At 37.5% G+C, this 13,226-nt stretch overlaps 1 protein-coding gene across 2 annotated transcripts; it reads right to left on the bottom strand.

Moving 5' to 3' along the window:
- Positions 1-915: 915 nt before the first annotated feature.
- On the bottom strand, positions 916-12,919 carry COX5A (cytochrome c oxidase subunit 5A). Of its 2 annotated transcripts, none has more exons than XR_005651453.1 (5): positions 12,731-12,919; positions 6,704-6,820; positions 4,361-4,482; positions 2,908-3,076; positions 916-1,077 (listed from the first exon to the last, which is right to left on the bottom strand). XR_005651453.1 is itself a non-coding variant. In XM_039856456.1 (5 exons), the coding sequence occupies exons 1-4, from the start codon at positions 12,834-12,836 to the stop codon at positions 2,963-2,965; spliced, it is 459 nt and encodes a 152-aa protein (XP_039712390.1). In that variant the 5' UTR covers positions 12,837-12,918; the 3' UTR covers positions 916-1,077; positions 2,954-2,962. The 2 variants fall into 2 exon arrangements, 1 of the variants encoding a protein (XP_039712390.1); XM_039856456.1 differs by having other exon boundaries at positions 2,954-3,076; positions 12,731-12,918.
- Between the last annotated feature and the right edge of the window lie 307 nt (positions 12,920-13,226).

The following is a 13,226-nucleotide window of genomic DNA, read 5'->3' as shown; positions in this document are numbered from 1 at the left end:
ATTTATAGAATCTGGAGAAAAAACAGAGCAGCAGAGACTAGGATGTTATACTACATGGAATGAGGGGAAAAGGGCTGGCCCACAAAAAGATCAAACCTAAGAACCATTAAACAGATGTGTGTGGTTGTTTTAGTTTATTTCACATTTCTACTTCTTAAAAAAGGAGGGGGCTTTTTGGTAGGGAATCACCTTTTTATAAAAGGTCATTTGTATTAAAGCTCACCAAAACTAATTTTACTAACATTTCCTTACATGGGTTTAGGGGAGAAATCTAAATTTCAACCTAATATTAATCCTATTCCTCAAATGCTGCAGTCTGAACTGGTTATAGCAGAAGTCACTCAGAGCTGGAACCCTTTTATCCAGCAGCTGGTTTCCAGTATTATGGGACTTCTAAAATAAGACAGGAGTTGTTTATTAATTCTTTCAAGAAGTAAACCCATTTATTCAGCTCTTTAAGCAGAAAGCCTCAAAATCTACAATAGCAAATTCTTTGATGTCAAAGGCTAATACTGCACTGCCAGGGAAGAACCAGCAGGGAAGGAAAGGGGAACTAAGAGAGGGGCTGGTTACCTCACAGCACATCCTCAAGATTACTTCAATAACCACTTTTAAACTTTATATGATTTGGGAAGGCACACAATTTGATCCCCTGACAACAAATCCCTTAAGCCCACCCAGGGTGCTTGCTGGCCCTGTCAACAAGGAAATTTGATATAAATGAATTTTAGCTTTTAGCTAATTTACCAGCCAGTGCATTCAAATATGTTTATATAGTTGACTTTCATGTCAGGTGGTTTCCAAAAAATTAAAGCAGTCCTCTCAGCACATAAAGTGACAATAAAACCGTGAAGCCAATGGACCTACTATAGTTCATTTTCTGCTTTTAAATGCAAACACATGGAACAATATCTATTTTCGGTTCAAAGTCATTTTTATTAAAGCCATTTTTATTTATTATATAGTTTGGTATTCAATAAAGGAAAACTTGTTCAAATAAGGTAATATGTTATCATCAGTATTTCCAGGTGATTGTTTACTCAAGTAACATAATCAGTAAATCCTTGGGAAGCCCATCTGTAAGAGAAAACATGAAGAATTAGCCAGGAAATAAGAAAAGGCAGAAATCTTACTAAAACTAACCTTCTTCAGAGCAACAGCCGAAGGAAATCACTGCGTCTGTGTAGCTCTTACTTAATCCTGCCTACAGTCAACTCACAGGGGACTAGCTCTGTGGTTTGCTGTTTATACACCTGGTGCTTACTGGGTTAGTCTTCTTTTCCAATCAGAAAAGTGCTGGGGAGTTGCCCCTTAAAATTTTTTTTTAAAAGAAACCTGTTATTGCAGCTAGAATATATCTTATATAACAAAGATCTTCCAGACTCCTTGGATTAATACTTGATAAAATAAAAATTAAGAGGTGTTTAGACCACCTCTTAAGAGGTTGCTTGTATGTCTATTTCCTTCATTATGAAATATGAACCACAGACAAGAGCTTCAAGAATTTAACTAGGAAATCCTCTATTTTGAAAATCTAGTTTTCTCCAAGTACTCACAGAAATGTTTAATAACACACAAAAACCTTTCCATTTATTACAAAAATGAGCTATCTGATTTCAGGGAGGTAGTGGTGATAAACAAAGATAAAATTAAGACTTCTGCTCCAAAAAGCAAGTTTTAAAGAGATCTCAAAAGTGGATTACAAAACCTCAGGCATTTTCTGCTCAATCTGTCAGCAGGAAGACTGAATGTAGGGATTCTTTGAGTTCCAAGAGTTTTAAATAAGTATTTATTACTGATATCCTAACCAGGCTCACTGGTTCTTTATCTTGTGAGGGATCTGATAATAGTCCCTCAAATAATTTTGGGTCCACTTTTATTGAAACTTTTATAATATAGTTTAGTTTCACCTTCTAAAAATAAACTTATTTTTCAGAAGCAAAACCTTTATTTAAGCCCCATTTTTTTTTTTTTTACCTCTGAGAATTAGAAGTATGGCCTTAGTAAATGCCTATACAAGACATGTGGCATAGTAAGTATAATCAACTCTGGAGCCAGACTACCTGGGTTTAAATGTGACTTTAGACAAGGTGCCTGTTTTCTCATCAGTAAATAGTAAAATGAGAATAATAATAATAATAACTACTTCACAGGACTGTTTGAGAATTAAATGAGTTATTATTTATACAGCACTTAAAACAGTGTGTGACACATATCAAGAATTATATATACTGTATATGTTTGTTAAATAAAATAAAAATATGAGTTACTACTTATATATTTTGTTTTACAAAGGATTTTCTGCACATTGCTCACTACCTAGACAATCTTGTGGCTAGTTTTATTCCCTGCTATCTTTCCACAGAGAACAAGGTATCAAATAAGTTTTTATTATCAATGAATATTGACTTGACTATTAAATTCTAACCCGGCTGGCCACACAGAAACAAAAGCATCAAATTAAAAAAACTCTGCTGTTAAAAACAAATAGATGTATAAAAGCATGCATGATAAACACCTTGAATGTAGTTGATTACCTTCAGTTTGCTGGAGGTTAAAGGGCTAGAATAAGGAAAGGGTACACAGAGGGCTTCAATTCTATATGAAACCAATCATTTCTTGGTGGGGACGGGGAACTTAAAGCATATATGGCAAAATAATATCTGAAAATCTGGGTGTGGTTACATTTATTCTCTATGCTATTCTTTATGCTTGATATAGATTTTTAATTAAGGAGACTTTTACTTGCCTTTATACCCCTAAAAGAATAATAATAACAACTAGAAATAACACTCCTAGCTTTGTAAAGTTATCATCATTGGTAGTCTCTAAATCTCTATGTTCACAGCCTCTAACAAGCTCATTAAAATGTCTTACTCTGAGAACACTGAAATGTCACTTACTCACCCCTCCCTGGATTCTTTCCTGCCTTATTCAGTGGTATGCTGCTTACCCATTGGGTTTACACTTTGTCAAGGCCCAGTTCCTCTGGAGTGGAGATTCCCAGTTCATTTAAAGTGGGTCTAAGTTCCTGGATGACATAAGGGTAGATTTCCTTATGAGGTCCTGCTTTGTCCTGATGGTAAAGAAAATATTCACATTTAGCTCTCTGAGATGCTGTCTCTTTTACAAAATAAACTTGAAAATGCAGAAGACAGTAGCAGAGAATACAAGTCACCTACTTTTAAGTCAACATATTTGTTTAATAGAGAGCAACAATGTGGGCATTATTCAAGGTGAATTTTTAAGACACTTTGAGACTAAGACAATTAGACTAGACCCAGAAAAAAAAAATTTAAAGCTTGAGTTACTGGAAAAGAAGGTGGTGATGACAGAATTCTATGAAGGTAATTAAACATGCTCAGCAGGCAACAGGAATAATTAAGTTAACACAGGAAAAGTTTTTAAATTTGTCTCCAATTTGAGACCCTAACTGAATTAACTACTGGTGCTGAATGAATTGATAGCCTACAGAACCCTTAATTATCTTAGCCACTGTAGATAAAGTAATGCCACAATTTCCCTCTTATAACCTTGAACTATGAATTTCTTTTTTATAGACCACGTCTTTTCTTGGAAAGCTATCTTAGAGAATACTTATTTCCAGGGCAAGCGAGTTTTGACTTTCACTATTAACATATAATTATACCTATATATTGTCACGAAGGTGCCTAGGGACAAATATTAAAAAGTCAGATGAACTAAGACACTGCCAGGCTGCTAAATCTTCTGCCTTTAACAAATTCTAGGTCTCCTTAGCTGTATTTAATTATACAATCTTGTTTAAAATGCTCATTACATTTATTTGCTCATTACAGAAAAACCAGACACTATAATCAAACAAGAGGGAGACTATATTTTCCTATATTTTCATCTATATATTTTTAATAAAATTGGGTAATAGCACAAAAATTGTTTCACAATTTTCTTCAGTTAATACACTATAAATGTTTAATATATATATGTTTAAATGGTAAACACATTTCTACAACATTAAGAGATATATAATAATAACCTCTTCTGGAAGTCTCATCTTAAGAAACCATTTATAATATTTACATCTAATTTCATATCACAAACAGAACAAAGATTAATTGTAGTTAAATAGCCTTAATTATTTCCTTAAGATAAATTCTCAAATGGAATTGCTGAACAAAAAGGTATCAAACACAACTTTTAAGGTCCTGGATAAATTCTGCCAAAATGCACTCCAGAAAGATTGTTAACTGCAGTGCTTGCTCTCTCTAGCTATATAAGAACTAATTTTAGGTATTTTAACAAATTCAAAAATACAGAATATGCTGATATCTAATAAAGAGCCCATCCACTTCAAGAACAACTTTAGCATTATTTCACTGACCTTAACAACTTCTAGAATGCGAACAGCACTAGCAAAATCATTTAACCGTCTGCATGCCCGCAAAGCAGCATCAATGATTTTGGGTTCTGGAACCAGATCATAGCCAACAAGTGTGTTCATCCCTGTCAAATTAAAAAGAGGGGTCATATAAACCTGGGATATTCTCACAAACTACAATTTAGTTATCTATATTTTTATTGAAACACAGACATGTGATTTTGTCTTTTTGGGCCTTGAGATATTGTGATTTATAATAAACATATTTGGTCTTTGCCCCTGTTTCTGGCACAGAGGCTCCAAATCCCTTGGAATTTCCTAAGTGATGAGAGCAACAATAATATCTCCTATTGTGTTAAGGAAATAATTTTTGGACCCCACCAAAGAATAGGGGCTGGTTTACCAGTAGGGGCCAAACCTGTGGTTAGAGGATTAAAATTTTCAGTCCCATCCTTGATTTCCAGGGAAGGAGGGACTTCAGGTTGAATTACTAACCAGTGGCCAAGGACTTAGTCGATCACAACTAGATAATGAAGCTTCCATAAAAACCCAAAGGACAATTCCTCAGTCCTTTTTAGGAGAGCTTCCATGCTGGAGTACTAGAATGCTTCCATAAGCCACTGTGCCGGGCCCCAAGCTCTATGAGGACAGAAACCCCTTGGTTTGGGACCTCGCTTTATGTACCTCTTCATCTGGCTGTTGCTTTGAATCCTTTTAAATTCTTTGTAATAAATTGGTAATCTAATGATAAAACAGGTTTCCTTGAGTTCTGCGAGCTGTTCTAACCCAAGGAGGGGGTTGTGGGAATCTCTGATTTGTAGCCAGTAGGTCAGAATCATGGGTAAACAACTTGGGCTTGCAACCAGCTTCTGAAGTGGAGGGTGGTCTTGTGATACTGGGCTCTTTACCTGTGGAATCTGATTCTACTACCTATCAGGTAGGGTAGATAATACCACATTGAGTTGAATTCCTGGACACCCTGCTACTGTCCAGATTTGTTTGTTGGTGTGGGGAAGCCTCCACACATACACTGGAATTGAGTCCTGGAACCCTATCTGGCCTCTATTCTCTCTATAAAACAAGAGAATCTACCTTTAACAAATTCTAGATGATAAGATCATAGCGGATCTTTCTTCCACAATGAATTAGTGGAAAGAAAGGATCTATGTAGTAGCCTGCAGATTGGGGGAAAAAAATTCAAGAGTTTCCTTAAATGCAAACACTATTTTCATAATAATTTGCTGGTTTCTTGTCAAACAAGAGGGTTATTTCCAACTCATATCTTTAACTCTTAGTACAACGTATGTTCTTTGGTTGCTTTAATACAGATTTGATTGGAAAGTAATCTAAAAACTACCAGAGAAATGCTTAAGGGGAGTTAATGATGCCCAAATGAGGGCATTAAGGAGATACAGAGAATGCACAGACTCAAACATTCAACCAGAAAATGATTGGGCATGATTGCATTCAGCCCTGCACCAAATGACACATCATAAAATTTAAGATTCTCTTAATAGGAATGAATGCAGATTGCTGTTCTTTTCATTACCTCTCAAGATTATTTAATAAGAATTTCCCTGGTTGCAGCAAAATGGAGTCATTACATTCCTGCAGAGAAGTTTGAAACACTCAGGTTTCTTGTTTTTATTTTAAAATATTTAAATAAAGACACTAGTGACTATAATGCCAGAATATAGTCATAGAGACTGAACTCTTGGTGTAAGATAAATTGCCTAAACTTTATTTACTAGTCTAACTATTCGATTAGTTATCATTAATACTACTTATTCATATTAAATGCGCATCTGCAAATTTAGGAAAAACAAGTTAGCTTACTTAGATAGGACAAGATCTGTCAGGGCAAAACAAATCATAACTGAGAATAAAAATAACAAAAAAATCTAAACTATTACCAAAATGGAAAAAGAACCAAATTGCATAACTTATCTAAAAGATACAAAACTGTTAACTCTTGCTCACCTTGACCTATCATTATAGCAGTGGTTTCAAACAGAGGCATTTTGTCCCCCAGGAAACATATGTGGTTGTTACAATTTGGCAGGGGAGGAAGGTGACACCTAGTGGGTAGAAGCCAGGGATGCTGCTAAACATCCTACAGTGCAAAGGACAACCGTTGCAACAAAGAATTAACTGGCCCAAAATGTCAGTTGTGCCTGCTTTAAAATCCTGCTTTACAGGAAACACTAAGGTAGCTATAAAACTTTCTAACTGCAAGTTGCATGACAGTACCCAATTTACATGATGCATATTTTCAAAATAGTTGCCTTCAACAAAGTACTGGAAGACTACAAAGCAGTTCATAATTCTATTCTATGTTCCAATTACCTTTACGCAATTCCCAGGCATCAATATCTGGCTTGTTGAAGTATGTCACCCAACGAGCATCAAATTCCTCATCTGTCTCATGTGACCCATGGGAGTAGCAGCGAACTGACTGGATAGCTACAATCAAGAAAGAATAATTTTTAAAAGTGATTTTCTAAATTTAAAACATTTCAACTTTTTAAATATAAAAATAAGATTTCCCCATGACTACTCAAGATGTTGAGCATCTTCTCATGTATTTTGTCTATTTCTATGAATTGTTTATATTTTTTTGTCCATTTTTTCCTCTTGGGTCACACATAACTTTTCTTAATTTCAATGTACAGAATACTTGACATATTCTATCACTACAATAAGGTTTTTTTCTTTTTTATTGTGTTAAAATATGCATGACATAAAACTTACCATCTTAACCATTTTTAAGTGTATAGTTCAGTGTTATTTAATACATTCAATGCATTAGGTTTTGAATCGACTATATGTCACTGTAGGAAAATTATTCAGCAGGTCAAATAAAACAAATATTATGTATTGATATGAAAAAATATCTTAAAAATTAAGCAAAGAAAAGTAGAACAAAAAGTGCTATAGATGTTATGTTTATGCTTTTTCCCCCTAATGTGCATGCAATGATAGCTTGAAAATCTTAATACTGGTTATCTTTGGAAGGAAAGACTTTGTTTCTTTATACACTTCCACGATGTTTGAGTTTTTACAATAAGCAGAGTATTAACTCCTAATTTAAAATAATGTTCATTCTAGTTCTTAAGAGAATTTATAAGATATATTTTTGATAAATTAAAAAAATCTTATGCTCGCTATTAAATTATATTCCAAAATAAATTACACATCCTGACAAAGCAATGGTAATTTAAAATTTGTTTTATCAAACTACAACCCCTTCACCACAAATTTTGATAAACCCTCTAAGGGGGAACATGCCCTCTGACTTACATCCAATAAAAGAAACACTGCTTTATAAGACTACTAAGAAGCTAGACACACTTAGCATTCTGCTCCCAATCAATATACCCTTTGCAGTACCATACAAAAAGCCTTTCCATTTTTAGTTTCTGCCTGTCAAATGGACACTGAATTGGGAGTTAGAAAATCTGGACTCTTTTAAATAGCTTCTGTCTGATCGGAGAGGGGGCAGAAGGAAATTTTACCTTTGGGTTTTAGGAAGCAGCAGAGCCTAGTGGTCAGATACATCTAGGCTCTTCAATCTCCCACTGACCCTGGTAAAATTAACTCGTTTTATTTTCCTTATCTGTAAAATAGGGATACCACCTTACCAGACGATGACAATTAAAAATGAAAGCTAGGTAACACTGCCTAGGGCTTAGCACTTTGTAGGCAGGTACTCAATAAATGGTAGCTATAAATTAATCCTTATCTAAAAATGTCTTAACTGACCTTCTATTTATGGAAATCATATTTTATAGAAATAAAACATTCTTCAAATTTTGCATTTCCTATTAGATGAATTAGACAAGCATGGTATAATTTCTAGTTGTTTTTAAAAGTTTACTCAAAAAAACAAAAACAAAACCAAACTACTCAGAAACCTCTAGGCTCTAAAAATACTCTGAAATTTAAACGTTAGAAATATCCTATGCATCCTTAATGCAATGATAACTGGCAGAAGTACAAAGAAAAAAAGAAAACAGAAAAAGATGAAAAGATGAAATAATGGCCAGTTCTGGAGATGGGCTGTCACTGCTAGATCAAGCAAAGGTGATTCTTACTTAAATTACTGCTTGAGCCTATAGCAAAATACCTGCTAATAGTCACAGAGGGCCAAAGAACAAGTCCCAATCTTACCAGAGACATAAATTATCTCCACAATCTGAGTCCAGAATAAAGTGGGACATTTATATAAATGGGCTAGAATTGGACACTCTTTAATTTCTATGACAAGAAAAAAGAATGGATCTCTAGACTTAAATGTATTTGTTAAGTGCAAACATTTAATCAAAACTACACAATAGTTAATAACTCTTACAGGACTATCATTCACATTTAATATATCAGAAAGCATAGACGATAACAACCCTCTCACACTGTTACAAAAATTTATAAGCTACCTTTTTCAAAAATGAAAGAAAGTTATCCTTAGCTGAATACTTGAAGTCCAAGTGTAAAATAGTACAACCACTTTGAAAGACTGATTAGCAATTTCTTATCAAGTTAAATACACACCTACCATACTACCCAGTAATTTCACTTCTAAATATTTACTCAAGAAAAAGGAAATATATGTATGCCCTACCCAGAGGTAATTATTAAATGTAAATTTCCTACTACCCAGAAAATCATTTCATGATAACCAATTCTTTTGCTCACTTCTGGGCATGTATTTCATTAGATGACTAGTAGCTTTGTTTGTTTTCTGTGAAAAAAGATGACCAGCAACTACAAATCCTAGTCAAGGAGATCAATGGATCACCTTCAATGATTTGTTTACCTTCCTTCTGGAAGTCCCAAATTCGTTGTCTTCAAAAACAAACAAACAAACAAACAAAACTACTTTATATGAAATAACTATTTAGAACATCAAGCATGCACCAGGAACAAAGATCCCTTCCAGGAGGACAAAGACTCTCCCACATGGTTTAAATTATATTCCTAATTCCAGTAATATGAAAAGTAGGATCTATTCTCATAGCTATGGACATGCCCTCCATATGCTTAACATTTTGATTTTTAGGTAAACTAAATGGCATTCTCTCCCTTCCTGACACTGACCAAACTTAAGCATAGCATTTCAACCTAGTTTTGAGGCTTGTAAGGCAAACTATTTTAGAACACAATTGCTCAGTGCTTTCATACAATCTGAAGGTTCCAGAGCAAAAAAAGGGAAGCAATTATGAAAAACGGATATTACTACAGCCTCTAGGACCTAAAAAGCTATTTCTTTTTTTTAAATTTTATTTTATTAGTTGCAAGTATACAGTACATTGGTTAAGACAATTATATAGTTTATAAAACATAAAAATCTATTTCTAATACCATTTTTTGGCATTCAGTTAAGCACTCTATTAAAAAAAGCTAACATATTTAGAAAAATTAGGGAGCTCATTACTCTCTTTGGTTTAATTAGATAGCTTTCCATTTAATAACAAATCAGCTAGGACAAAGTCCAAAGAATGGACATTTTGGTGGTGGTGATTCTAAGAGTAAGGGAAAGAAGTAACTAATGAACAAGCTTAAAGGCAGGGTTATGGAGGTGCAAAGCTTAAGAGCAGGCTTGGACCTTAGGGCCCAAAGGCTGGACTCTAGAAATGAGGGAGTGGTGTGGAAAAGGCCGGAAGGTGATAATTCAGCCCTGCACCAGTGTATAGAACATGGAGAACTGAGGATGTTTTGGACTTTACAAAATGGATTCAATGGGAGCCATGACAGTAACGTCAACTGGCACATAATAGGAACAGCCTTAGAATGTGACCAGAATGCCCAAAGCAAGAGAAACAGCAGCCATGATAAGCCTCCAATAAGCCTCCTAACGTAGGGGCCGATAAGCATAAGAATTCCACCTTGGAAGGTCCATATAAGCATAACACCTTAGACAAATGATGCTCAAGCCTAAGCCAAGAACATCACAAATAGGTGTGCTGAGAGTCAACGAGTCTGACGTGCCCATCATAGCCGATGGCTTGGGACTGACGCACAATCTGCGGGGCCAGTAAACAGAGTTCATCCTGGAGATGCTGACTTCCATCCCTTCACTTTGTTTCTTAAGACTCTGTACATCCCATGTTCCTTCTCTTCTCTGTGTGTTGTGCTACCCCGTGTGGAAACCTCACTGGTTTATCTGAGAAGGTTCCACTCAATAAATCTGGCATTGAGGAAAGACACAAACGTGCCCAGTAAACGCATCCAAGGGTGTTACTTCCATAGCCGCTTTCCTTGCTTGAGACAATAAAGGAAACAGAAAACTCCCACGCTTCACAAATTATCAGGGTAAGGATGTAGGAGCCAGGATTGTTTAACTTATTAAGGGTTGACTAGAGAAACTAGCCATTATTTAAAACATTTTAATTATCTAATTTGGCAGTTATTGGAGAAGAAATGTTTCAAGTTGGAGGCTTCTTTATGGACCAAATAAGAATTTGTGTTGCTACTTAACTAGAGCAAACTCGAGGGCCCTCAAGTTAACTTCTCCATAGTTCTCTTTCAAGTATATTCTCATTTGACCTTGGATTGCCTCATCCAAGAACCTTAATCCTTTCAATTGCATAAAATCTCGTCAGTCTCATACTGATAAAACCCCAACCTATAATAAGCAAAAGTGAGATGCACTATAAGAAAGCAAATATGTACCAAGCATTTGTGCAAGGAAAGATATTAAGAGTTACTTTATCTAAATTAAACCTCGTAATTACCTAATACTAATCCAATTTTAGAGATGAGGCAACAGAGTCTCCAGGTTCACTAAGGTACAGGTCACAAAGTTAGAAAGTCACTGACAACTGTAGACAATACTGCCTCCTTGTGGCAAATATTTAGGTCTAGGGCACAAACACCTAAAATAGTTTTTTGGTTATGGATTCTACTAAGGAGCAGGGATACAATAACTAGGAGATAAAACCACTATGTCCAAATTCACTAAGAAAAAAAGAACCTCCTTAATTTATAGTTTGCCAAAAACCTCTGCCTTTTCCTCAACCTGCCATAAAATGTTGTAATTTTTTTGAAGCCGTCATAAGAAACCTCCCCAAAGTGTATCTATATGAAAAAATTTAAGTAGTATTTGCTACTTTTGCATTTAGATAAAGAACGAACAAAAACTCATAAAATCTGACAAACATCAGGATGGGTCAAAAATTACTATGGCTAAAAACCAGAAAATGGTTCTATCACTAATTAAGGAGTTAAGATTCCCAAGATGAGCTTAAATTTCCTCTTCCATAAAATAAGATGATCTCCATGGTCTCTGAAGTGTATGTCAGCCTTACCGTTCTACGATAAATTATAGAAAATAGTCTAAATTGAATGATCTAAATTGAATGAAGTAAAACATTCCTTAAGACCTGTAGTGTATAGTTAAAACACTAAAAATAGCTGATTAACCCTTATTAGTTTTTAGTTTCTGAGTTCGTTATGTTTAAATATGCACGCTTGGGGCTTAATGTAGCATACACGACCATCATAGCTAAGATCGAAATGCAGTTACAATAATTAAAACTATAGTGCTGGACACAAAGTCACCCGCAACACATATATAAGGTGAAGGCAAAATAAGACAGGAATCGGCAGCACATCTCATACTCTCAACAATTAGGCTTCAAACCCGAAGTAAAGTCTGTAGTACCCCATTTTCGAAACAGTAACATTCTTATGATATGACCTATCAACATTCAGGCTCTCTCTTAGACCTCAGGAAACAACCACAAACGTCGATTTATCGTAAATGTAGAATTAGGTGGCACAGCTGTCTCTAAAAATGAACGGAACTGGTCTGTGAAGGAGACAACACGAAACGCCAAATGAGAAATGCCTGGTAAAAAGCATACTGTGTCCCACATGGAGGCATATTGTGTTCTCGAAAGACAATGAGGGCGGCGGTGCCAAGGTGCCCGGAGGGGCCATCCCGGTCCCTAGACTGAGCGGCGCGCCTGAGGCTCAAAGTCACCTTCGCCAAAGCTCTGGAGGCCGGCGGCGGACACTCCCAGTCAGGCGGCCGCAAGGGTCAGCACCGGGGTATGGTCACAGCCCAGGGACCGAAGGAGTCGGGTGGACGCGGGAGGTGCGCTGCGCTCCCTCCTTGGAGCCCACAGCAGGTCCACACCTGACCGATCCGCGAAGCCCACACCAGGAAGTCATGCTGAAGGAGGCCCCGGGGGCGCCTCCTCGAGTCCTCCACACTTCGAGGCGGCCGGGGGGGCGGCCCACGGTCACTGGGTTCGGTCGTTTGCTGTTAGGGCAGCCGCTAGGCCGCGGGGCGAGCCTACACTCGCGTGGCGGCGGGGGACCAGGTCACCGCAAGGACACGCGGGTGCGGGCGGTGGCAAGCAGGGGGCTTACCGGCGGCGGGGCCGGGGGCCAAGGCAGGGTGCAGGAGGCCTCGAGGGCTGGCCCGGGCGGCCGCGGCCGCTGCTACGGCGCAGTGGCGAAGAGTGGCGCCTAGCATGACGGCGATGGCGGCGCGCAGGCTGAAGCTGAAGAGAAGCCGGCTGTGAGATCACTGGCCGCTCGGAGGTTTGCGGGGGGCTGGACCCACGCACCGACGCACAGTGGGCGGAGCATGAGGTCCCGCCCACTGCGTCGCTCGCGCCCTGGCGGAAGAAGCACCGCCCGGCTCCGGCCGGGCTACGGCGGCCCGTTGAGAACATACTGTCTCGTCGCTGCTCTCTTCTCCGTGGGATCTCTGCTTCCGTGGACTGCAGCGGCCATCAGGAAGCAAAGATGCAAGAAGCGAAGGAGCGAGCCGCGGACGGTGTCGTGGTTCAAGTCCGGCTCCGGAAGCAACTCCATCACCTCAAAATGGGAATGATAACAATAATAACGACAAATTATAATA

Source organism: Pteropus medius, unplaced genomic scaffold (genome assembly GCF_902729225.1).
Source record: "Pteropus medius unplaced genomic scaffold, Ma_sr-lr_union100, whole genome shotgun sequence".
Taxonomy (NCBI): Eukaryota; Metazoa; Chordata; class Mammalia; order Chiroptera; family Pteropodidae; genus Pteropus; species Pteropus medius.
Note: the sequence above shows the minus strand (reverse complement) of the source record. Positions and strands in the feature narration are given on the sequence as shown.